We start from the raw sequence: 25,841 nt of genomic DNA, 5'->3' as shown, positions 1-25,841 counted from the left end.
TTTTGGTTGTAGGGACCGGCCAGTCAGCCAAGGCTTTCACCTTAGCAATCAGCGGTCTGATCTGGCCACCCCCTACTCGATACCCCAAATACTCCGACTCACTCTTCCCAATGGCACATTTCTTTGGGTTAGCAGTGAGCCCAGCCTCCCGCAAGGATTGCAATACTGCCGCTACCTTACACAGATGACTCGGCCAATCCTCACTGTGGATAACCACGTCATCTATGTAAGCAGCGGCGTACTGCTGATGGGGCCGCAAAATGCGATCCATCATCCGCTGGAAAGTGGCTGGTGCTCCGTGCAACCCAAAGGGCATGGTCCTAAATTGGCATAATCCGAAGGGAGTCGAAAACGCCGTCCTCTCTCTGGATTCCGGGGTCAGGGGTATCTGCCAGTACCCCTTCGTTAAATCCAGTGTCGTCATAAAATGAGCCGTGCCTAGACGCTCCAGCAATTCATCTACCCGGGGCATGGGATAAGCGTCAAACTTCGATTTTTCATTAACTCGCCTGAAGTCAATGCAAAATCGAGTTAACCCGTCCGGCTTATCCACTAAAACAATTGGACTATTCCAGTCACTTTGGGACTCTTCTATTACCCCCAGTCTCAGCATTTCATCAATCTCTGTTTTTATTACCTGTCTTTTACGTTCAGGTACACGGTATGGCCTCTGGCGAACTAGCGCCCCCGGCTCAACTTCAATGTGATGATGGGCTACCCGAGTCTGCCCCGGGACGGGAGAAAACACATCAGGAAATTCCGTCACCAGCGCCCGAGCCTGACATTTCTGTGTAGGTGTCAGATTCTCTGCAATCTGTACCGACCCTGTTTTCGCCAACACAGAAAGATCAGGTCCCAGGTCGGTGACGTCATCTGCCTGCGCCACTACCAATGCCTCCGGTTGCAGCCAGGGCTTCAGGAGGTTAACATGATAAATGTGTTTCTCTCTCCGTCGCTCCGGCTGGCAGATCTCATAATCCACCGCCCCAACCCGGCGTGTAACCTCAAAGGGTCCTTGCCACTTAGCCAGGAGTTTTGACTCAGAACTGGGTAATAATAGAAGCACTTTATCCCCCGGCTGAAATGTGCGCAACCGGGCTCCTCTATTGTATTGGGTCTCCTGTCTGTGTTGTGCCTGCTGCAAATTATCCTGCGCCCATTTCCCAACAGATTCCAGACGTTTGCGCAGGTCCAACACATACCGGACTGCATTAGTCGAATTATCCTGCTGTTCCTCCCACATCTCTCTGACCAGATCGAGCACACCCCGGGGTCTTCGCCCATACAGCAGCTCGAATGGCGAAAATCCCGTGGAAGCCTGGGGTACCTCTCTGATCGCAAAGAGAAGGGGAGGAATCAGCTGGTCCCAGTAACGCACATCACTGCTAATAAATCTGCGCAACATGCTCTTAAGGGTCTTATTAAAGCGCTCCACAAGACCATCGGTCTGAGGATGAAACACCGAGGTCCTAATGGTCTTAATCCCCAAAAGCTTACATGTTCCACGGATTAGCCGGGACATAAAGTTGGTGCCTTGGTCGGTCAGTATCTCCCTGGGGATCCCCACCCGGGAGAAAACCTTCACGAGCTCGTTGGCAACAGACTTAGCGGACATAGATCGGAGGGGAATGGCCTCTGGATAACGCGTCGCGTAATCCAAAATGACCAATAGGTGTGTGTATCCCGCCGCACTCCTTTCCAATGGCCCGACTATGTCCATCCCAATACGCTCAAACGGAGCTTCCACTAGGGGCAACGGCACCAGTGGTGCTCGTGGGACGGCTCTAGGGCTAGCTTTCTGACACTCCCCACACCGTTCACAAAACCGTCTGACGTCACCATCCAGCCCCAGCCAATAGAACCGTGTCACAAGCCTCGCTTTGGTTTTGTCCCTACCTAAGTGACCAGACAGGGGAATAGCGTGAGCAAGCTGCAACAAATCCTCCTTAAAGGGTTGAGGAATGAGCAACTGATGACGCACCTCCCCCGTCTGGGGTAATTTGTCAAAACGGTACAGCAGGTCTCGATTAATTTCAAAGTGAGGGTACGTGGCGGCGCGTCTGGGCTCGACCACCCGACCATTAACCACCGCTGCTTGGTCAAAGAGCCTGCCCAGCACGTCGTCACGCCCTTGCTCGAGTCGGAAGTCACGGGAACGAGCTAAAAAATCAGCTCCCATGGCTTCCAGCTCTGGGTCGGGTCGGTCCGGAGCGGAGGCAGCCGAGCCAGACCCCCGTGCCGGCTCCGCAGCCTCCCCCCCCCCCGACTCTTCACCAACCGCCCCCACCTGAAACCTCTCGGACTCCTTCCATCGCCAGCCCTCATTCTTAGCGGCCCGACGTTCCCGTTTAGTTTTTCGGGGTCTAAATCTATGGCAAAACCAATTCGGGTCACAGAAGGGGAAGATCTCTCCAATTACTTCCTCCTTCTTGGCCAATAGGGTGGGCGGGGCTGTCAGAGCAGCTAACCAATCCTTAAACTGCCCACAGTCCCGCCCCAGAACTACTGGTACTGGCAATCGAGGACATAACCCTACATGCACCTGCGTCCCCTGCTGGCCAATCGTTATATTCACACTTATCTTAGGGTAGGAGCGTACATCCCCATGAATACATTTAATATGCACCTGTCCCAATAATCGTTTATGCCCCAGTGAGATTAGGCTATCCTGTATTAGGGACTGACCACACCCTGAATCCAGGAGCGCCTGGGTTTTTGTACCATCCACTGTCACAGGAATAACAAAACCCGTCTGCTGAAGTGACTGAGGATATTGAACAGGCTTACCTGGTCGGCTGAGGTCACACTCCATCACGGGGCAATCCCGCGCGAGGTGTCCCACCTCCCGGCACGTCCAACACCGCAGTGGGCTAGTTTCTCACCCTGGAGCCTCGGCAAGAGGTGGAAACACCGGAGCCATCAAAGGGGCTCGACAGTAAGGAAACCGTGCGAGACCCCGGTCCGACCCCGCAGCAGCCCGCGGGGAACCCCACGCTGCCCCGGTCCCCGGGCCGGGAGCTCGCACAGCCCCCCCCGTCCAAAACCTTGTACACCCCTTCCCCCCAGTCCCTTCGCCCTATCCGGGGCCGGTGGGGCAGATGATGCCGCAGTGCTTCTCCCCGGCAGCCTGGCTGGCGTTGGTTCGGCTGCCCGGTACTGCTCTGCCAGTGCGACCGCCTGATCCAGGGTGGCGGGTGCCTGCCGCTGTACCCACAGCCGTGGTTCCGGAGCTAGACACTCCAGAAAGCGCTCCACCACAATCACCTCCACCAGCCTGGCTTTCGTGGTCGCATCCGGCCTCAACCACCCCATGGCGTACTCGTTCAGGCGATGGGCAATGGTTCTGGGGTGCTCCTCGGGCGGGAAGCGCTCCTCTCGAAACCTCCTCCGATAGCCCTCCGGTGTGGCCCCCACGCGATTCAGGATGGTAGCTTTTAGTGTGGGGTAGTCCATCATCCGGTCGGGAGACAGCGTCCTCGCTGCTGCCTGCGCCTCCCCCGTTAACTGGGGCAAGAGGTAACTGGCCCATTGGGCCTGATCCCACCCGGCAGAGGTCGCCAGCGCCTCGAACACCTCCAGGTAGGCTTCGGGTCGATCCTCTGCCGTCATCTTGGTGGGTCTCATCAACCGGGGGTCAGGTCCCGCCGGTCTAGCCGCCCCTTGCACCGCTGCCGTCAGGGTCTGGCGCAGGAGATTCATCATCTCCGCAAACTGGGAAGCATCCATGCTGGTGCGCACTGCTTGAAGGGGGCAGTGCCAGTGAATCCCACTCTGACACCACGTGTGGAAGGGTGGTGGGTAATTCACTGACACAGGACACAGAGAGATGAGTCTGAAAACACCGCACAGGTGCCCAGTTTTATTAGAAGCTGATTTTTTTTGGTTCAGCCCGCAGAGGGCGCTGTTGTCTGTGGCTTGCCTTACCAGCTATGGTAGCGACAGAGCCACAACTATACCAGAGCGGTACAGGGTACAGAGGTTAAAACAAAACAAAACACTAATCAAAAGGCGAAAGGAACAGGGAAAACAAAACACAGTAAACAAAACTACAAAATAAAGAGTGCTGCGCTCGGCAGCTTCACCCCAACCGTCGCTACCCGCACGGTCCGGGTCTCCGTCCTACTCTAGCGGCTCCCTCAGCCTGCTATACACTTTATCGGGGCCTGCCCAAGAGTTCTCCCCGCTACCGCTAGTTCTTTGATTTCTTTCTTTTATTATTTCTTTGTCTTGCTGGGATTTTTCCTCCCGGCTAATTGTCCTCCAGCGCTTCCGCACGCCGGTTACATCTCCGTGGGCAGACCTGAGGGAACAGCAGAATGAAACTTATAGGGTCAGCAATTCTCCCAAGACCCGCCTCCCAGCCACTCGGAGAGAAGGAAAGTTCGCACACCCACTCTCCCCCCTCTCCGTGTCACCGCCATGACTGACAGGCGGATATTGACGAGCTGCTGCCCTCTCCCTGCAGCACTATGAACACGCCAGAAGAGTCAGCACAGGTCTCCCCCTGTTACAAAGGTATTAAGATTTTTTCAGGCTGCATTTGTGTTTGATTTGTATTACAACCGGGGCTGGGATAAGCAATTATTAAAAAGTAAAAAGCTACTCATGCCCCATTTTTGTTTTGCATATTTCTGTTTGTTCTCAATGTGCTTTGTGACAAATTAGCTCCAAATTCAAGGAACAGCACTGAGAACAACTGTGCACAGAATTCTGTTAACAACTTCATGGCACAGATTGATAACACAGAGACAAATAAGGGGAGAGAAAGCTTGCTTATTGGTTTAGATTGATGACATATTCGCCTTCTGGCTGGAAAACAAGGAAGAACTGCTGGAATTCATACAAAAATGCAACAACATACACAAAAATACATTTCATTTTAATTTAACTCTTAGAAAGTAGACTACCTGGACAGCTCAGTCAAAAAATAGATGGATTGATTAAAACCAGCCTCTATGTCAAACCAACTGGGGCAGCAGTGTGGAGTAGTGGTTAGGGCTCTGGACACTTGACTGGAGGTTCGTGGGTTCAATCCCCAGTGGGGAACACTGCTGCTGTACCCTTGAGCAAGGTACTTTACCTAGATTGTCCCAGTAAAAACCCAACTGTATAAATGGGGAATTGAATGTAAAAATAATGTGATATCTTGACCCATTCTTGAAGGAACAGCTATACAAACAGGCTTCAATGGAAATCAACCTGTAAAATCCAGCACCATCTAAATCAGAGCGCAACTCCATCCAATACAAACAACTGAAAAAAACAACAGAACAGCACAAAGGAGAGGAGAAAAAGCAACAGCTCAATCTGTCACTCAACCCAAGTCACACAAAACAGACTACAATCCACACGTTTTCCATTAACAAATGGAAAAGTAAAAGACCACAAGAACACAAGCCACTCTTGGCAGCACTGGGAGTCCAGACTCCCTACAGTCTCACTACATTTCAATCAACATGATCCCGATTTCAAACTGCAGGCACGCATATCAGTTTTATATGCAAGCAAAATGCTCAAAGAAAGACAGACCAAAGAACAACAAGCAAAAGCACAATTAATAACAGATAGCCCACTTGGAATGAACAAAATGACACCACTATATGAGAAAAAATGTACACACCACTTATGATTCTCCCTCGCCCTCTCATATTTCTATTTACCTCTTGTATCAACTTTTTTGTTTTTAATTCTCACATCTTTATTTTGTTCTTTTATTTCTACTTATCTATTTTCTTCTCTTTGCCATTCTTGCCTATGTGACTAATTAGTCACTCACACCTCTGCAAGCTTAATGTCCCATTCATGAATAATGAGCACACACCCACTTCTCTTAATGTGGCCAGTCACATTTTATCAAGTTCTCACTCCAAAACAGTAGTGACTCTCAAAACATTCCAACATTTGAAGACACTGAAAAAGATTTTAAACTTTTGTCATTACGTTTCTTTTAGTATTTCTACATTCAGCACTGCTCAATGGTGTGGCAGGGTGCCCCGCCCCTGTGTGTATTTATGTGTTTTATGTTGTATGTGGCGTGTTATTGTTGGTGTGGATATATTATTATTATTATTATTATTATTATTATTATTATTATTATTTATTTATTTATTTATTTATTTATTTATTTATTTATTTATTTATTTATTAGCAGACACCCTTATCCAGGACGACTTACAATTGTTACAAGATATCACATTATTTTTACATACAATTACATTATTTTTTACATATAATTACCCATTTATACAGTTGTGTTTTTACTGGAGCAATCTAGGCAAAGTACCTTGCTCAAGGGTACAGCAGCAGCTTCCCCCACCTGGGATTGAACCCACGACCCTCTGGTCACAGGGTATAAATTGGGCTATGTAGCACGAATGATTTAAAATGTATATTTGTATTTAGGCACGGGGATTGCACAATCACTTCACGTGCAGATAAAATGTGTATTAATATCTGGGATTCAAGTGAATGATTAATTAGTAATTGAATTCTGGCACAGTTGTATATATAGTTGCACGAATCACTAACTCCGGGTTGGGTGTTCAGGGCAAAAGAACAGGAGAGAGAAAGAGAATACAATAACAATTGCTACTCATGCTGCCATAGCTCAGCACGAACTTGTTTATGGATGTTCCCTATGTAAATGAAAGGTTTATTTATTCTAGAGGGCAGCAGTGTGGAATAGCGATTAGGGCTCTGGACTCTTGACCAGAGGGTCGTGGGTTCAATCCCCGGTGGGGACACTGCTGCTGTACCCTTGAGCAAGGTACTTTACCTAGATTGCTCCAGTAAAAACCCAACTGTATAAATGGGGAATTGTATGTAAAATAATGTGATATCTTGTAACAATTGTAAGTCGCCATGGATAAGGGCGTCTGCTAATAAATAAATAATAATAATAATAATAATAATATTCAATCTGACACTCGTATAAATTTTGCAAAATTGGCAGAGTCTGTAATGGATATTGCAAAATAATGCCCTACTCATTTCACATTTCACATCTCAAAATGTAAATTAGTAACACATTTTTTTCTTATAACTGAATCATCTTCTGTTTGCCAAGTTTCTTGAAAAAATGTCTGCATGTGCATTCACAAAACAGGCAGTGCACGAGTGGAAAGGTTAATTGAAATAGCTGCACATCTGATAACACAGCTGTAAGGATTTTGAAACTCTTGCCTATGTATTGCCTTGGCCTTGTAGGGAGTAACTGGCTTTTTATAACTCAGAGTGCAGCTGTGACCTCGGATGGATGATAAAACCTTTGTTTCTGCTTAATAGACTGTTTTGAGCCTATATACAAACCATAATCAAACCAATTAAAACTGGGTCTAAAACAATTTACTTTTGTTAAAACTGACATGCTATAACTTTAGGTAAGTGTCATGGAACGCATAATAACTATACAATTATACAATTGGAACAGGTATTTTTTTTCTGATAAACACGCACTTTGTGTGGGGCAGTGTACACATTGTTCTAGTTAAACGGCACAAGTTCTTATTGTTTTATCAGCCTTTGTTCCTTTTCATTATACAACCTGTTACTTATGCTTCCCATTTAAATGGTGAAAGAGGTGAGAAATCATTGAAACTGTCTGTAAACATTGTGTGATTTTCCTGTGTTTAATGTAAGCTCTGAATCAATGCAGGGTTAATGAACTCTTAAAATTAAGCTGTACATAGCTGGTGCACATCAGTAGTTTGCAATCACCAACCTTGTCATTCAACCTTGTGATATGTGGTTATAGCGCTATGCTGCCTGTGAGAATTGTGCAAAACTCTGAAATGTAACTTCTTGTTATCTGGGTTTCTGCTGACATTGGTAAAGTGAAGAAAAAACGTAATTGTTCAGTTTTAATGTGCTTTGTCTCACACCATGCATCATGCTATGGAAACAAGACCAAATTTGGTCAAGGAAATTACATAAGCTAGCTTAAGTAATTTCTTAGCACAGCTCAGAAACTAACATCTCTGTGCCATGCCAGCTAAAAAAAAAGCCAACATCTCTGATGCCATGAAAGCTCAGCTCAGAAGTAAATAACATCTACACTGATGCCAGCTCAGAACACCATCAATTGCGACTTGTACGTGAGTTCACTGATGTATCACATTTGATTTGCTTTTTTCCTGTTTGCATTTTGATTCCTCAATAAACTATTTTTGATTGACTTTATCTGAAGATTAATTATTTTTGAGAAGAAATCAAACCTCTTACACAGCAATCAAACTCCCTGCTTGTGTTAGTATAGACCCACGCTATTTTTTATTTTATCCTTCTAAGCAAACATGACAACTAAGCTACTAAAACCCCATTCATAATTTTCTTTCTCCATATACGTAATTACTTCATCCATGGTCTCATAAACTACATGGGTATGTTGATCTATTACCCATAGACCAGAAAAGCAAACATTACAGCTCTATAATAACCATACATTGTAATTGACAATGTGAGATGACACTCCTGCCATTTAAGGTGGTTAAACTGAATCAGTTCTTGAAAATAGATGTTGTTAATGAGGTTACAGTTTGTGTTCCATAATTGTTCCAACCTAGGGGTCGCTTAGTGAATTTGTGGGATCAGCACTGAGTCAAATATGAGGCAGCAATAGTGTTTATGAGAACTGTGTAATATTCCATAAAATACAAACAATTAAATATGAACTCTAACTTCTGTTATTAATTTTTAGCAAGAACACCCTACCCTCTTATGGGAACCAGAAAAGGGTGGCGTAGGATGTGGCTACTGTGTACAATGGTACTGGGTAATGGAGTGTAGGTGTTGCATTGTCTGTGGTGACGAATTAAAGACGTCAAGCAACCACAGAGCTAGGGGAAGGGAGAAGGTTAATGGACAACCCAGTATACAAAGTTAATCTACCTGCTTTTTGAGCCAACTGTTTCTGGAAGCACAAGTTAATTTTATTGGATGGTGAGCCAAACCAAAGCACATCTAAACTGGTCATTTCACTAACCAAGTGTTATAAAATATCTAATAAAGACAAACAACAACATGTGGCAGAATGTTTGGCTGTCATTAAGCATTTTACAAAACATTCGCCTTTTTTTCTGTGCTTATACTTGCTAAAGCTTTACTAGGAATTACTATGCTTTTATCACAGAATAACTTATTGGACCTTATTCTAAAGCAAATGCAAAGGCCAAATTTCAAAAAGAGAAAAAAATTGTGTTGCAATTGTACCAGAGTAATACAAAGATATAATGCAGAGCTATAACATACAATTAAAAATCTATTTTTTATTATCAAGCCAGGCATTTTTTTTTCAATATAATACATTAACCTGGATGACACATGTCATTGAAGTTGCCCTGCAGTTACTTTTGATGAATTGAATAATTACAAAATTAAAAGTTTTGTTAGTTGGAAACACTTTTCACTTAGATTGCACATCTAGATGTGTAGTAACAGTGTAATTTATGTCAGGAATATACAATATATGTAATCTGAAGTCTTTTCTGGTGAGATCTCTCCTTAAATTTGATTACAATGCTTGACAATATGTGTTATTTTGTAACAATATATACAGTCCCAAAACATTAATTTGTATTATGTATACCAAATAATCTGTCATCACAATAACTAATAATTATTCCACAGCTTTACCCTGTAAAGTTTGTCTATTTGTTAACTATGGTCATCTTTAGAAAAAAGAAAAAAAGAAAAAAAAAACTTGTTAGTGCTTGGTTGGTATTTTTGTGCAAAGTTCTTGGGCTTCTACTTGAGTTAGCACTAAGAAGACTATTTAAAAAGTAAGAATTAAGTTCCTATAGGAATTATATTTCATAAAATGTAGTTTATTTATCTGAATGACAAGTCTAAAAAATGCTTGTGAGCATCAACAGCAGTAACATATGGTCTCCTGGTTCACAAAGAGGCACTCTCACAGAAGTCTAATAAATTCCTATGCAGTTGCCTGCATACACCTACCTCTACAACAGACCAGGTATCAATATACGGTAGGTGATGTTGCTGGGAAATTCAGTGCTGATTTTAATTTTAACAAGCACACGCCTGAAACATGTATCATTCCAGATTAATATTCTCATATATCAAATTAATATTCTTCTTGGCATGTTCCACATTAGGGGAGACGTGTATGGCATTTTCCAAAATACTCTTGGCAAACTGAGCTCTAAGGGAGCTGGGATTGGACTGCTTTGCCAGCTCTAGATCGGTAGGACCCATCATGTCCCTCCACTCCTGTACTGCATTCTCTTTGCTAAGAATTATCATCATCGATGGGCCCCTACATATATAAAGTGCTGCAAAGTTTATTTCATACACAATAAAAGTTAAAGCACAGTCACATAATGGGGCAGTGGGAAGTGCTTGATAGGTGGCACTTTCAGCAGTTTCGTGCTCTGCTATACAGAAAAAAGCTGAATTGCCCAAATTATTTATATGTTTACAGCCAGTAACATGCATTGAAGCAAGTCACAGATGACCACCGAGGCAATCCACTATTTTGCAAGTTACCTTTAAAAAAAATTTGGTCCAGAATATACGTAATACAACATAAAAATGCATTTCACGTGTGATTTTCTGAAAACTGAAAATGTCCATATTTTGCTTTAACCACATGTGTTGTTTCTACAAGTTTAAAACCAGTTATAGCATTCAAACTTTAAAGAGGGTTAAGTCTACCATTAATACTTAAAGTATTTGTAGTAATGTTTTTTTTTTTTTTTTAATTAAACTAGGGATTACAAGCTTTATGTAAAATATACTTACTGAGACATGTATTTCACTAGTTGATTGATAAAAGGTTTCCCTCTGTGGTTCTTATAGAATCCTTCAGCCATCTCTTTTGTTAACACAGTCTCTTTCATCTGTGATATACTAAACCCAGCTTCCTTAATATTGCTCAGTATATCATCTAAGGATAAGCAATACAAATAAAATGTTTGTAATGAATATCGATCCTAGAAATAAAAGCAGTGGTTTATTTTTTTCCATTTGAGAAACTGGATGTAGTCCGGACTTTGCACCAGAAGAGGATCCATTTTTTATCTGAAATCTGGCTCAAGAACAGTGCCGTTTTTTTACACCACACGATCAGAATCAGAGCTTGGATTATGGAAAGGATACTGTTAGTACAACCAGCCCTATGGCAACTACACCAGAGTTTTCTAACTTATTGGTTTCCTTTAGCGTTTATTTTGTAGTGAATAGATTATGGCACTCGAAGATCATAAACTCATTTAATATTTAAAAGACATTTAAAAATGTTATGCCATGTACAGTACTGCATACATCTGACTTTCAATGAGACAACTGCAGAATAGCCTTTGGGTACAGATCATTTTAAAGCTTGCTTGTGGGAATATAATGTCATCCAAATCCCCACATCGTGTCGCATCCTTCTATCCATCAGCTGGTATGTAATACATTGTCTGAGCATGCACAGTATATCATGAACTCAAGTGAGGGCAATACTTAATGTTTTAGGACAAGGGCAATACAAAATGTATTACTCCTTTTCTGTTTTTTTGCACTTCATTCAGTTTATTATGTGGAAATTATATTGAATTTCTGTTGTGTCGCAGCATGAGACCTCAAGTTCAAAATCTCTTTTGACAGTTAAACAAATGGTTAAGATAAGCAGGTTTCTACTTTGCTAGAGAAAGGGAATTTCACTTTGTGAAGGGTTATCTATAACATCATAATAGTCTTAAGGTAGTGTATGGCATTTACTACCTAGATATCAGTTATTCAGTCTGCTATCTTGCCTTTTTCGCATGATTCATAGCAACCTGTTTTAACTGTTGATAAAATGTGTTTTTAACAAATAAAAAGTAGCTTTAGAAGACCATACTGTGCCAGAAGGCTGAATATTCTGTACTTCCTGTTTAGTCTGCTCAACAGGAAAGAAAAACTCAAGGTCTTTCTTTGCTTCTTCAGGAGAAGAACTGCCATGAAGCTGGTTAATGGGGATGTTCTCTAGGGAAAACTCTGCATGCAGGCTGAAACCAAACAAGTGTCAATAGACGAACTGACAGAGCACATCCCTCGGTCTGTACCAGTGTGTGTCGTTGCGGGATATTGACACGCAACTGCCTAAAAAGTGGTGCTATCCCACAATCACATACATCCTGGAGTTCCATATTGCGATTATACAATGGCTATGAGGTCATTGGTATAAATAGGAGGATGATCCCTACCATTGTATAATAATGACAACACTTCATACAGTTCCATCAGTTACTCTCTGTTTTGTTATTTGGTATTGCAAACCAAAATAAAAAAGTTACCTTTCTGGATCCTTCTCTTTTCCTTCTCTCTGGATCCTTATCTTCAAGTTTTTTGGGGCCCAGTAAATTCTTCCAGTGCTGCACTGCATCCTCTCGTGTTAAAGCTTATGCCAGAATAGGACCACTGAAATGTACCATGGGTGATGTTAGTCATAGTAATAAGTAGCGTATGAGTTTAATTATGGTGCACAATGATCTGCACCGAGTCACCTTGTCATATGCTTTACAAGGACTGGAAAATAATCTTGGCCCACACGCTCCCAATAAAATCCTTTTGCCTGCTCTTCTGTTAGCATTATTTCTTTCTGCATTGCAATAGTGAAGCCAGATTATGTGATCTTCTGAAGGGTCTCCTCTGAGGGGGAAAGGATGTTGCTTACTTATAGGATGTTATCAGGGTTATGGCTACTTAAAAGCATGCTGTTTTAAAGCAAAAGTGCTTCTGCCAAAGGAGAATACACACAATAATAAATACTGGTCCTGAACTAATAAGGTTGAACCTATGTTGGATGAGAAATTTACTAAAATGTTTTACAAAACCCTATTGTTGCAACATGTCTCACTTCTTAACTAAGTTTGTTATTATTGGCGATAATGATTGAGTAATTTAAATAAAAGCTATTTGCTCCAAAATGTCATAAGCATGATATTTTCACAAAGTAATGAAACAGACAATAAAGTAACCAAACCAAAGATAAACAACTCGGACTTCTGATGCTGGGGCTTGTGAGTCGTCTTGATTTGTTTCTTATTCATTTTAGAATTGTAAATGGTGTTTTTTCTAATCAGTAATGATTATGCTAATAATGATTTGGAGTAACTAGCTTTGCGAATCTAGCCCTTAAACTTTCTGATCCCTAAAGATGAGGTTGCATGCAACACAGTGACTATTGGCATCAAGTGCATACTCTTAGCTCCCTTAACATTAGATCAGCTTCAGTGTGAGAGAGATTGTGACTTGAGGTCAAACCCCAAGTCACAGACTTCTATTATATGTAAACTTATAAAAACTATAATAAGATCCAAAATGGAAAATTACCTATATGGTAACAATATCCTGGGAGACAGTCAGCATGGTTTTAGGAAAGGGAGATCATATCTAACTAACCTGCTTGATTTTTTTGAGGATGCAACATCGAAAATGAATAATTGCAAAGCATATGACATGGTTTATTTAGATTTCCAGAAAGCTTTTGACAAAAGTCCTGCATAAAATATTAATTCTCAAACTGAACGCAGTAGGGATTCAAGGAAATGCATGCACATGGATTAACATGTAGAAAACAGAAACTACTGATTAAAGGAGAAACCTCAAAATGGAGCAAGGTAACCAGTGGAGTACCACAGGGATCAGTAATAGGTCCTCTGCTATTCCTAATCTAATGACTTAGATTCTGGTATAGTAAGCAAACTTGTTAAATTTACAGATGACTCAAAAATAGGAGGAGTGGCAAACACTGATGCAGCTGCAAAGGTCATTCAAAATTATCTAGACAGCATTCAGAACTGGGCAGACACATGGCAAATGACATTTAATAGAGAAAAGTGTAAAGCACTGCACGCAGGCAATAAAAATATACTTTATAAATATCATATGGGAGATACTGAAATTGAAGAAGAAATCTATGAAAAAGACCTGGGAGTTTATGTTGACTCAGAAATGTCTTCATCTAGACAATGTGGGGAAGCTATAAAAAAGGCTAACAAGATGCTCAGATATATTGTGAGAAGTGTTGAATTTAAATCAAGGGAAGTAATGTTAAAACTTTACAATGCATTAGTAAGACCTCACCTAGAATACTGTGTTCAGTTCTGGTCACCTCGTTACAAAAATGATATTGCTGCTGTAGAAAGAGTGCAAAGAAGAGCGACCAGAATTATTCCGGGTTTAAAAGGCATGTCATATGCAGACAGGCTAAAATAATTGAATCTATTAAGTCAAAGACGACTACGCGGTGATCTGGTTCAAGCATTCAAAATTCTAAAAGGTATTGACAATGTCGACCCACGGGACTTTTTTGACCTGAAACAATAAAACAAGGACCAGGGGTCATAAGTGGAGATTAGATAAAGGGGCATTCAGAAAAGAAAATAGGAGGCACTTTTTTACACAGAGAATGGTGGGAATTAGGAACCAACTCCCCAGTAATGTTGTTGAAGCTGACACCCTGGGATCCTTTAAGAAGCTGCTTGAGTAGATTCTGAGATCAATAAGCTACTAACAACAAAACGAACAAGATGGGCCGAATGGCCTCCTCTCGTTTGTAAACTTTCTTATGTTCTAATATACTGTACGTTTGAAATACAATATTGTATGTACTGCACTTTGCTTTCTCTCCTCATTAATTAGATTTGTTACAGGTAATATTACCTTTCCTACCATTGGGTGTTTGCCATTCAATGGGTTGTGTTCAATAAAAAGAAACATTAAGTTTGTCATTTCCCACAATGCACAAAACAACATGCATTTTGGAAGAAAGGCCTGTTGTATAACTTAAGGGACTTTCACTTTAATTCTAAGGGCTTTTTGACAATGATAGGATACTGTATAATAAAATGATACCAAAAATAGTTAATTCTGATGAATATAAAATATGTCAGATCTGCACACACCTGTTAAGCCTTTAGTTGACATAACCTTGTGCCAATGTTCCTGATTGGTAATTACAACCTAAAAAAATAAAAATGACACCATAAAAACATATCACATTTTTGAAGTGACACAATGCCATTATATCACTTGAACATACAGCAAATACCTAAATATACATGGCCCATCCAATTTATTAGGTCCTGTGACATGTGATCCCTGCCACACTATAAAGCTATAGGAGCTGCACTATTACAATCAATTTACCACTGCCAGAAATGGTGAAAGGCAAATGGCAAGCAAACCTAATACTAGGTATAGGTCCTAATAGTGGCCAAGCAGTGTATATTTAACAAATGGACCATACTTTTTCATGAATTTTTTATCAAAATATTACATTTTGTTAAAATGTATGCATATCTGTAAGTGAAGTTCTTTCTTTTTGCCTACCATGATTTAATTTCTAGGAAAAGCCAAATATATGCATAGCTCAGCCCATCTCATAGTTATTTATAATGACAATGACAATGGGCCTAACCAGTTACAGACAACGAACAAATATATCTGTTAAAATCCCAACATAGCAATATCATTTTAACATACTGTACTTACATTTTTTTTTCTTATTTCGGTTTCAAAATCCATTCTCTAATTACCTTGATATTAAATTGTACAAAATAGTCAACGACTGTATAACAAAGATGATCGCATTTTACTTTTGCTTACAGTTTCTATTAACTGACTGGCATTCTAACTGCTATTCAAACACTGCGGTAGAATGTCATTTTGAACTGACGAAGTTCTATTCTTTTGGCACCGCGAGATGGCGTGGGCACTCCAGGGTTAACATTAATATTTTTTTCTCTTATTGAACTTCAACTCTGTATGAAGGCCACTTCTTCCCTCAACATCGCATTTCAACATATAGTAAATGATACAAATAAAAACGACATGAAAAACAGGTGCTTCCCCGGTACTCACTTCCTTACAAGGAATTCGTTTGTTGTTTGGAACTGATCAAATCATTAAAATCGATCATGCATAGCAATAATACAAGTTATGCACAGTATTAATTGATTTATTTTTTCTCTATCACTAATGTGATACAGTATAGTGTTTGTATCTGTTAATGGGTAAATTAAATGCCCATAACAACAAATAAATAATTCGTTTTTGATGACCAGAAATAAATAAGTCAAAAGATGTATGCGGGATGAATCTGTTGAGATCAGTGGACAATGGCGTATTTTTCACATAACAATGGCGCCATCTACAGGCCGACCAACTGCAATTTCAAAATGTCCATCAACATAACGTAAAACGGACTGTAGTAAGCCTATTGTGTGTATTTGAGTGTGTGCTGAAATTATTGGTAAACTGTTTTATAAGAGTTAGCTGTTTTCAACATTTTTATGTTGTTTACTTGGAGAGTACGCTGCGCACGCTTCAGCCTGACCTTGGCAAGGAAGTGGAGTCACATTACGTTATCCGTAGAATTTGTTGAATAATACAATTATTTAAATAATCCGCCATTTTACAATCAACAAATACAATAACTGCAATTAAATTAACCTACTGCAAATACAAAAAAAAAAACTAAATAAGCAACGCAAACATTTACCAAAATAAAATCAAATAAAATAAATTAAATTAAATGGTTTCGGTCTGCTGTCTGTACTTCAATCACGTGAACAGCTATGTCACGTGATCGAGTCGTTCATTCGCATGATCACACTGCTCCAAACTGCAGTGTGTTTTTCTGGTGTTAATAGAATGTCAGAAAATGAGGGAGAGGACCTGTCGAGTTCTGATATATTTTCAGGGATCAGCTTGCCAGAGGCTGAAGAGGTACGAAAATATGCATTTACATAATAAAGCAGTCGTTTGTTGCAGTTTAAAATATGTGCAATGATAACATCATCACATGCTGTACACACCAGAGTAGAGGATATTAACGGAAGCCAGGTTCCTTCCCACTGCACTTTGGATTACTGGTAAACTAAACGTTACTTCGTTCTTTTATTTATTCTATATAAACCGGATTTAAGCCATACATATGTTCTTATAGGCTATACACACACACACACTCTTCCTCTTACGATACCGCAAAAAGACCGATTTGTTGGAATACCTCAAGTCAGTCTCCCAAGACAAAGGCGAAGCAGGAAATGCTGTGTTTTCATATCTCTGCCTACGGACTGTACTGTATGGACGTTTAATCGTAATTCGAAAGTGCTTCAATAAATGCTGTTGAGAATGAACAAAGTATTGTTCCATATGGCCAAATGGCATATTATCTTAATATCGCACACAAAACTGGTACTGCAGTAACTGACATTGTAGTTCCATGATAATGATAAGAATTGCACTTTATTTAAATTAAACCCTATGTAACATGCTGAACTCATTTTTAAAAGCTACACCGCATAGTCTGCATATGGGTATAATCTCTCAGTATCACACATAAACCTGACATAATAGATAAGAATTCATTTAAAAAAAAAAAAAAAAAAAGCACGTGTAGTATTAACACGTTTACTGTAACTATTGAACTCTATTATATATCACTTTGTAGCGTTATCGTGGTACATTATTGTTATGACAACACATTTTAAGTTTTTAAAGTGGTTCTGAAAGCAATACCACATGGCAGGGTGTTCAAATATCGTCCAGTAGCCACAGGGCTAGGGGTGTTAATCACTAGGGGATGCCAAGTGCTATTAAACAGTCTGGGTTTGTGGATGTTGGACTGTATTTGAACACCCTGGAGTGTGTTATGGTGCTTATAAAATTGCACTCCTATCCTACCCTACCCTACCCCATTCCACCCAAAGTGAATTGGTTGCGAAGTGAATCTGTGCATGTTCCATGCTGTACTGGTATGGTAGCATGTGTTAGCCAATGAGACCTCTCCCTGTGTTTTTGGCATTTTATATGTATGTAGTTTTACTGTGTTATGTAGCCTTTATGAAGGTGTTATGGATGATATAGTGTCCAGTTCAATTGAAGCAGTAGCACAATAATACATTATATTGTGTTTTTATTAAGATTTTCCTCCCAGGGTGTTATCCTTACAGCTCGCTGAACTGAATATTTTGTTAACAATTGTCAACAAATGCAATTGTTAGGTTATGTTGAAAAATCCCTGCTTACCTTTTAGCTGGACGACAAGGAGTATAACATCCCTCAAGTAGAAGCACCACCTACTCTGGAGAGCATCTTAAGTGAGGTAAAATTAACAATGTGTAACCGGTTCTGTACTTGAATTTGAATGGTAGTAATTAGTTAACAATACTAGCTTTTTATTATTCCTCATGGTGCAATGATGGGGATAACATTACACTGGAGCAAAACCTTAATAAATCAACCCTTTTGTGTTTCATTTTGTTTGTTTTTTTCCCCCAGGATGTTCTGTGTGACCTTGATGTTGACCTTCTCCTTTCTGAGGAGCTCTCTCAGCTGACAGCAATGCCTGAGGACGGCAGCAACACTAACACTGTAAAAGATGAAGAGCGAGCTGCCAAAGATTCAACAACTTCTGAGTGGTAAAAATAGATGTTTTCTTGAATGAGTAAAACCAGGAAAGGACACACTTGGAGGCAATGCCATCTGTACTGTCTATTTTTTAAAACAGCATTCTCCAATTACTTTAAAGCACTACAGTATACAGAGTGAACTTGTCCCCACCCCTTCAACGAACCAGCTGTTTGCCCTATTGACTGACAAGCGTTCAGCCAGCGGGATGCTTTGACCCAGAAGACTCTGCTGAGGATAAATGACCTAGGAAGTGTAATATATTGAGACTAAGGCGTGGAAACTGAGAATATAATTTAGCCTAGTGTAGTACCATATATCATGTTTTAAAATGAATATATTTGCTCTAAAATGTGTTTCTTTCTAAACTGCACATTTGATACCTATGTATCTAATAGAGGTGCAAGAAGGGTAAGATTTATGGAATTATTTTGTTAGCCACAATCACTTTAGAAATACTACAAGAAACATGCAGCTGATAACACTTCATATTTCTAGGATAAAAGAGCCACCACTGCCAGCCATCAAGCAGGAGGCAGTCTTGCACCATATCACTCTAAAAGGGCTATCTGCACAGATTACCTCAGCCGCAGTAAGTGGCTCTTATTTATTTCCTATGAATACAATGTTTGTTAGCTTTATTTTGGTTGAGTAAGGTTGATAACAATTTTTTAAAAAATCTGTTTTTGTTTCAGAACAAAGTAGATGCAGGCACACCGACTGCAATGGTAAGGCACGTGTTTCGTTCTACCTGCCAGGGACGTCGCTAGGCCTGTTTTAGGGGGGCTTTAGCCCCCCTAAAATATTCATTAGCACACCCCCCCCTAAATAAATCAATATATCAGTCAATATATTTTTACTGTGATTTCTTTTTTTTTCGTCAACCGTTCCATCGCATCTTAAACTTCTTACCGGGCGGGCACTAGGACCTGGGGAGGCTGCTGCTGCACGCGCTAGTGACTGTTTGGCCTACTTGTAGCTAACATTTTGGTTAACGTTAGCTTCTTCTGTGGCTTGAGACTGCTAGCTAACAGTAAACAGACAGAAAAAGGCTCTGACAGGACGGATTCATGCAGATAGGCTACGATGTGAATTTGTGGTAAGTTAGAACAGAGAGAGAGAGAGAGTATTCACTACTATAGACTTTGGTCATAATCAAAGCTTTGTTAACCAATACGTTTTTATGTGAGGCTGCCTGTAAGTTACAGTGTAACAGACGTTGCGAGCTAGCTAACGGTAACGTTAACAGTGTCTTTTAAATTCGACATAACATAAGTTATGTGGTGATGATATCTAATAACGTTGTATTTAATGTAGTTTTGCTATCTGTGCCAGGCTATAAATGAGACAGATGAGGTAACATCATGCACATATCTTTTCATACTCAATTGCGTTCATTCAGTAGGCCATTGCAAAACAATTATCAGTAGGTCATGTGTAGAAAAGGTGACATAGTGTTGATCACAATGTCATTGTGTTATCCTCAAGTTCTCAACTGTAGGCTAGCTAACGACTAACGTTAGATGGATATACGGAAATTCTTCAAGAGAGGCAGTGCCAGCAGCTCTGCCGAAGGCCAATCCGGTGAGAAATGAAGATTTTACCAGTTCAAACAAACAAATTAAAACTTAAACTGATTAATCACCTATTAAGCCTTGAGTTATTGTAAATATGAGTTTAATAACAATACATGTCAAAACACAGCAGACAAGAATGAGGGAAAGAAGCAGGAGGCTGACAGGGCTGAGGGAGCATGTCATATTAAGTAAGTCATATAAGATCAGTGTCTAACACAAACTATGAGACAGGTATACTTTTAGCCAACCTTGACCAAAAATAACCTTATTTTGATAGATTTTACACCCGTTGTTACTCTAAAAATACATGATGAAAAGACGTTTTGGGGGCTTTAAAAAAAATCCTGGGGGAGTATGCCCAGACCCCCCTAAAAGAGGCTTAGCCCCCCTATCCATGAATCTCTAGTGACGTCCCTGCTACCTGCCTTTTCAGCATTGTGTTGGCAATTGTCTTACAGAATTTAGTTTCTGGGAAATTTTGAAAATCACAATAACATTACATTTTTTCAGGCTGTCTGTGGGATTATAGCAATTGGAACATCAAATGGACTGATCCTAATCTTTGGTAAGAGAACTAATGTTTCTTTACAAAAGGAGCATGGTTGGTTTATATCATTTCTTGTTTGTGTAATGTCATGGTTATCAACTCTGTTGCAATTCTGATAGCTCTTGAATTGTCTGTAATGACATACCTGTGTTTTTTGTTTTTTTTAGACCCTAGTCAGGTGCTGAAGCTGTGCTTGGGTAGTACAAGTCTTGGTGCCCAATATGGAGCCATCTCAGCACTCAGCCTTAATAATGACTGCACTCAGATAGTCAGCGGGTTTACAAAAGGACAGGTAACAGTATTCTCTTCATCCCTCTTTTCAATGACAATCATAATGGTCTATATAAAGGTTGGTCACAAATAAAAATCTAATATAGCTGGATTGTATATTAATAACAAAACAGAATACAATTGAGTCATGGGACTGTGAGCATCTGTGCAGGGGTTACACAGTATCTCAGCTATCAGCCTCGGCCCGTTCGCTTCTCTTGACGATATTCCTTTATACATAAACGTATACCTTCAATAACCCAGTATTATATCCTCTACCTCAGTACATCCCAGGCATATCATCTCAGCTTTAGTGACCTGTATTTAATTGATCTGACTAATTTTGTTCAAAACACATGTTTTAGAGTGGGTGTTTCATAATAGTTAACAAGCATCTTAAAACTAACCTGGCAACTTGTTTGAGATATTGCACATCACACTGTGTTAAACTTTAGGCTTGTGAACTAAAATGCATTCTTCTTGTTGTTTAGATTCACTTTGTATCATTACTGTTTCAGTCCTCACACCCTGTTGACTTTTTAAAACTCAGGAGTTTGAAGCACCCCTGTGGCTCTCAGAATCATGTCTAACCTCAAAGTACATCTGGTACACCAGAGTGTAACCATTAGTCTGTCCCTCGCCACAAAAAAGCATCAGTAAGATTAAGTGTAGCATCACATCCAGTTCTGGCAGATTATTCCTGTTTTACAGATCTAATTTTATGCTGAACCCTGTTTTGGATTTCAGATTCTTCAGTGGGATCTAGAAACAGGAAAGCTCCTCAGGACCATTACCAATGTTCTTCCTCACGGCACTACAGTTCTCAATATCAAGGTCAGTATCATGCCTGATTTAACAGTTAAACTCTGTTGAGCGCCAGATATTTTGCAAACTAGCTAATCTTTCAGTTACCGTCACCATTCTATCATTTGGGGTCCTATCCCCGTCATTGTCAGGTCCAATGCTTATTGCGCATACTATATTGACAGGTATTTATGTATAATTACACTTATCGTAGCCTCAGACGTTCAACTTTAAGAAACATAACTTCAGTGCAGAGATATTACAGTTAATGCCGCCTTTAGTGTTTTTTCTTTTATCTCAGAATTGACAGCTATTGAACATGCTGCCAGTTTGCCCCAGTTAGCCAAAATAGATTTTAAGGTAGATATTTATGTATTTATTTTTGCAGTGGTAATATTTTTTTTTAGACTTTTCAAAAGTTAGATATTACTAAAGTTACATAAATGTTTACATGTAAGTGCAGGTTCTAATGCAGTCTAATTTCATTTTACAGTTCACAGACGACCCATCTGTGGCTGTATGCAGTGACAGCACGGGTTCAGTGTTTGAGCTTAGTTTCAAGTAAGTACAATATCCATTGATTTGGAGAAGATTCAAACCTGCTATATAGGAACATATTTGCCACAAACCTTAACAGTTGTAAATTTAGAAGTTTATTGCATGACAACAATTCTAGCATCAGATTGTTCCAGTTAAAATGACTGACTGTAAATTATTTTTCTAGAGCCTAGTCTAATAAGATGACTTTGCCAGCCTGTTTAGCAAATGTTGTAACCTGTACACATATTCTGTCAGTTTTGTTATTAATATTGTGTGCTTTTAAAGGTCAAAAATCATTTGAAAATGATCATTAAATCATTAATCAATAAATAAATTATTAAATAATTAAATAAAATGGCAAGTCTGGTAACTTTATCTGTTAACCTTTGAAACCTAATTTGTTTGTGACATACCCAAATAATTCCCCCCATGTGCCAACTAGTTGTTTTCAAGTGTTGAAATACCTCTTGTAACACACCATTTTAAATTCTTCATTTTTGTAGAAGATCTATGGGAACCAAAACATGTGAAGCACGCTGTCTTTTCAGCAGTGACAAGGGGCAGGTGTGCTGTGTTGAGCCTCTTCGCATCCCGGAGTATTTCTTAGAACATCCAGCAGCACAGTACTCATTAGTAGCCATGGTTTCCTTAAAAAAGGTAAAAATTCCTTTGGCATCTTTACAATGCCTATATCTTTGGGAAATGTATGTGCTGTTAAAGATATGCTGTAGATGTTGTAATAAATGTACTGCATTTGATTTCATTTACACAATTTGTTCTTCCAGCTTTTGGTTATAAGTCTTAAACCAGTGCTTCATGTGATACACGCTTCTCCCTTTCTAAAGGTAAACACATCTACCACTTTAAAAGCTGTTCTTATGGTTGTATTTTCAATTTGGAAGTAATGTCACCTAGCGGGAGCAACATGTTCACTAGCTAGTTTACTTTTAAAACTGTCAATTATTTCAAAGCCAGAGTAAGTTAGAGCAGGTGTTGAACTTAAATAAAGCAGATGAAGCTTGTAAATATCGTGGAAAACATTTGTTTTAACCAACATCAATTAAGACAATACAATTATACAATACAAGATAATACAGTGCAATTGTGTGTACTGTTAATATTGCTACTTCTACTAATAAAAAGTGTGTTAGTAACAAACCTCCACGCAACACAATTAGAGCTAGCAGTATCATGAAAAAGTAACTACATCGACAGAGTACACATGTAATAGTGGGATTTGCCTAGGCAGTCAGAATGGCATATTTGTTTCCCAGATTCTGGTTCTAAAATATGTGCTAAAGATTGCCCTAACAAGTTTCACTGAGATGGTGATTTAATAACCTATAGCATTACAATGTGAGCCATAAGACTTTTCTCTGGCAACAAAACAGCAGATAACCCAGGTTATTTGATGGAATTGGATAGAATTCTGTAAATGTGCTACTTTTATTAAAAATGAATACAATCTATTGTATATACTGTATTTTGTATACAAATAGACTGACCCTTACTGCGTTCCAGTCCTGGCCTGGCACTTCATGTTGATCAAGGAATGTGATGATCCAGTGCTGGCTTTCTGCAGAGGCTCCTCTATGACACTATTTCATGTAAGTTTTATTAAGCACTTATCAACTTAACTCTGTTATAGCCTGTGGAAGGGTAGCCAGTCAGTCAAGGCTTACGGGCGGAATAACGGAGGCACTTTTTATTAAAGAAAAATAAATAGAAAAACAACTAAATATCTGAAATAGGACCCAAGCAAAAATTAGTTCAAAGCATAGCCAGGGAGCATAACCTGCTGCACTCTCTGGAGCTGCTTCCAGCTTTTATAGCCAGGTCTAATTGATAATCAATGAATCAGTTAGCACCTGGCCACATTCCACACCTGTTTTAGCAGGAAGGGGATTCTACCCAAAGCCCTACCATATTAAACACATACTTCAGCCCTGCTACATCTCCATTATAATATGTTGGTGTAGCTACACTAATACAAAGATGTAATATAATGTAACAGTAAAGAAATGTATCAATATCCAGGTAAATGCATGTTACAAATGATCTACTTCAGATAATTACATATGATTTGGTGCACAAAGAAACACACAATGATTTGATTGAATCGAGATGACCTTGTTTGCTTTGCTTTTAATTTCCAGGTTAAATGCACGGGGGAAAGCCTGGAATGTGTAAAAATTATGGAGGCAAATCATCAGTATGATATAGTAAATGTTAAGGTAAGTAAGTGAACATGCAACTAACTGAATTATTCCAATCAACTACAATTGAAATGTGCCTGCCAAACAAGGGACCCACTAGAAATGTCAATACTGGCTATACTGAGTAAACCTTTTCTAAAATATGTATGTCTTCATAGTGGATGAATTCGCAGACTCTACTACTGATTGACCCTCTTGACAAACTGCACATTTTGGATCGAGAGAGCCAAGAGGAGATGGAGCTGTTGGACCTGTCTGACATGCAGCTGATTCACACCAGCAGTTTTCTCAGGCCCTTGACTCCTGGAGAGCACATCAGCCCAACACTGGTATGACTAAGGGATCATGATACTAACTATATAAGGAAGCCGGATTATCTGCTGTGAGTGTGACATAAGGCCATAATAAGAAATATGTTGGTTTGCTGTAACCCGTCCTATCCATCATTTTCACCCCTACCGAGATGTGTTTTTTGTGCGCTCTAAATTATTTTTTTCCTGATTTTTTAAATTGCAATTAAAACAAAAACTTGTCTAAACTTTTTATCCCAGGACACTTTTCAATACGAAAATCTCATAACACTAATTTTTTGGGCCCTATTTTGATGAAACGCTATAAAACACAAATGTAAAGGGTACATGTGATATTGATTCGTTATGTTTTCTGTCTAAAATGAAACTTAATGTGAACATAGATTAACAACAATTACTTTCTCTGAAGGCTGAAATAGGAGAGAAGTCCACGTATCAATCTGTGTGCACTCATGGTGGGGAAACTGTTTTACTGGGTGCTAAGGTACAGTTTAAATGGTCTCCCTTTAATTTATTTATTTTTACATATATTATTTTTATACGGAGAATGACCACACACACTGTATATGATAATGATTTATTAAGATATACAATGGTACATATACTATAATATCCTACTGTATCACAGTAATGTAGTCATGTTATTAATTTCTAAAAGTCACCAGTAAATTGATTAATCCTGTATCTTAATGAAGCTACTGGTTTGACATTGAAGAACGGTGTTTAACCTCAACCTGTAGATAAATCAGGTGTCTGTCTAATAGTGAGCTCTAGCTAGTAGTGCCAGTGAAGTGAGTATGATATTAATATTCTCAATTGTTAAACATCAGTTGTAACTCGTTTTTGCTTTTATTTTCCCAGTCGGTGCATGTTGTGTCTTTAAGAACTTGGGAAGAGGTAAGAACTACTAGATTATATCTAAGAAATGCTATGAGAAGTACATTTTTTGTATTGTTTTTTAATTGGATGTTTTATCATTTTTAAATCTTCTAGCGGATCAACTTCCTTGTAAAACAAGATTGTTTTGCAGAAGCACTGGGTTTGGCCTGGGTGTTTTTCAACGGAACTGCCAAAGCTGTCTTTGGTAGGTAGCTATTTTAAAGAAACAAAGTCAAGTAGTGTTTCTGCTAATGTCTTCATCAATGCGTAAAATGTAATACATTGATTATCATAG

The 25,841-nt window shown here is 39.6% G+C and overlaps 1 protein-coding gene across 3 annotated transcripts in view; it reads left to right on the top strand.

Annotated features, from left to right (window-relative positions):
- The first annotated feature begins 16,545 nt into the window (after positions 1–16,545).
- The window catches only part of LOC117394978 (vacuolar protein sorting-associated protein 8 homolog), a 43,940-nt gene continuing 34,644 nt past the window's right edge, over positions 16,546–25,841 (top strand). For 2 of the 3 annotated variants that reach the window (XM_033993774.3, XM_033993773.3), the window contains exons 1-17: positions 16,546–16,716; positions 18,029–18,097; positions 18,274–18,413; positions 18,901–18,994; positions 19,098–19,130; positions 20,490–20,544; positions 20,694–20,818; positions 21,544–21,630; positions 22,094–22,161; positions 22,644–22,797; positions 22,926–22,985; positions 23,640–23,747; positions 24,297–24,374; positions 24,515–24,685; positions 25,077–25,151; positions 25,529–25,564; positions 25,661–25,751. In XM_033993774.3, coding sequence (XP_033849665.2) covers positions 16,594–16,716; positions 18,029–18,097; positions 18,274–18,413; positions 18,901–18,994; positions 19,098–19,130; positions 20,490–20,544; positions 20,694–20,818; positions 21,544–21,630; positions 22,094–22,161; positions 22,644–22,797; positions 22,926–22,985; positions 23,640–23,747; positions 24,297–24,374; positions 24,515–24,685; positions 25,077–25,151; positions 25,529–25,564; positions 25,661–25,751 — 1,567 coding nt within the window. In that variant the 5' untranslated portion in view covers positions 16,546–16,593. The remainder of the gene's footprint in view (positions 16,717–18,028; positions 18,098–18,273; positions 18,414–18,900; positions 18,995–19,097; positions 19,131–20,489; positions 20,545–20,693; positions 20,819–21,543; positions 21,631–22,093; positions 22,162–22,643; positions 22,798–22,925; positions 22,986–23,639; positions 23,748–24,296; positions 24,375–24,514; positions 24,686–25,076; positions 25,152–25,528; positions 25,565–25,660; positions 25,752–25,841) is intronic. The other variant, XM_059018727.1, reaches the window with a different exon arrangement.

The sequence above is a fragment of the Acipenser ruthenus genome, chromosome 3, assembly GCF_902713425.1.
Source record: "Acipenser ruthenus chromosome 3, fAciRut3.2 maternal haplotype, whole genome shotgun sequence".
In the NCBI taxonomy this organism is placed as follows: Eukaryota; Metazoa; Chordata; class Actinopteri; order Acipenseriformes; family Acipenseridae; genus Acipenser; species Acipenser ruthenus.
This window is presented reverse-complemented; position numbering and strand designations above follow the sequence as displayed.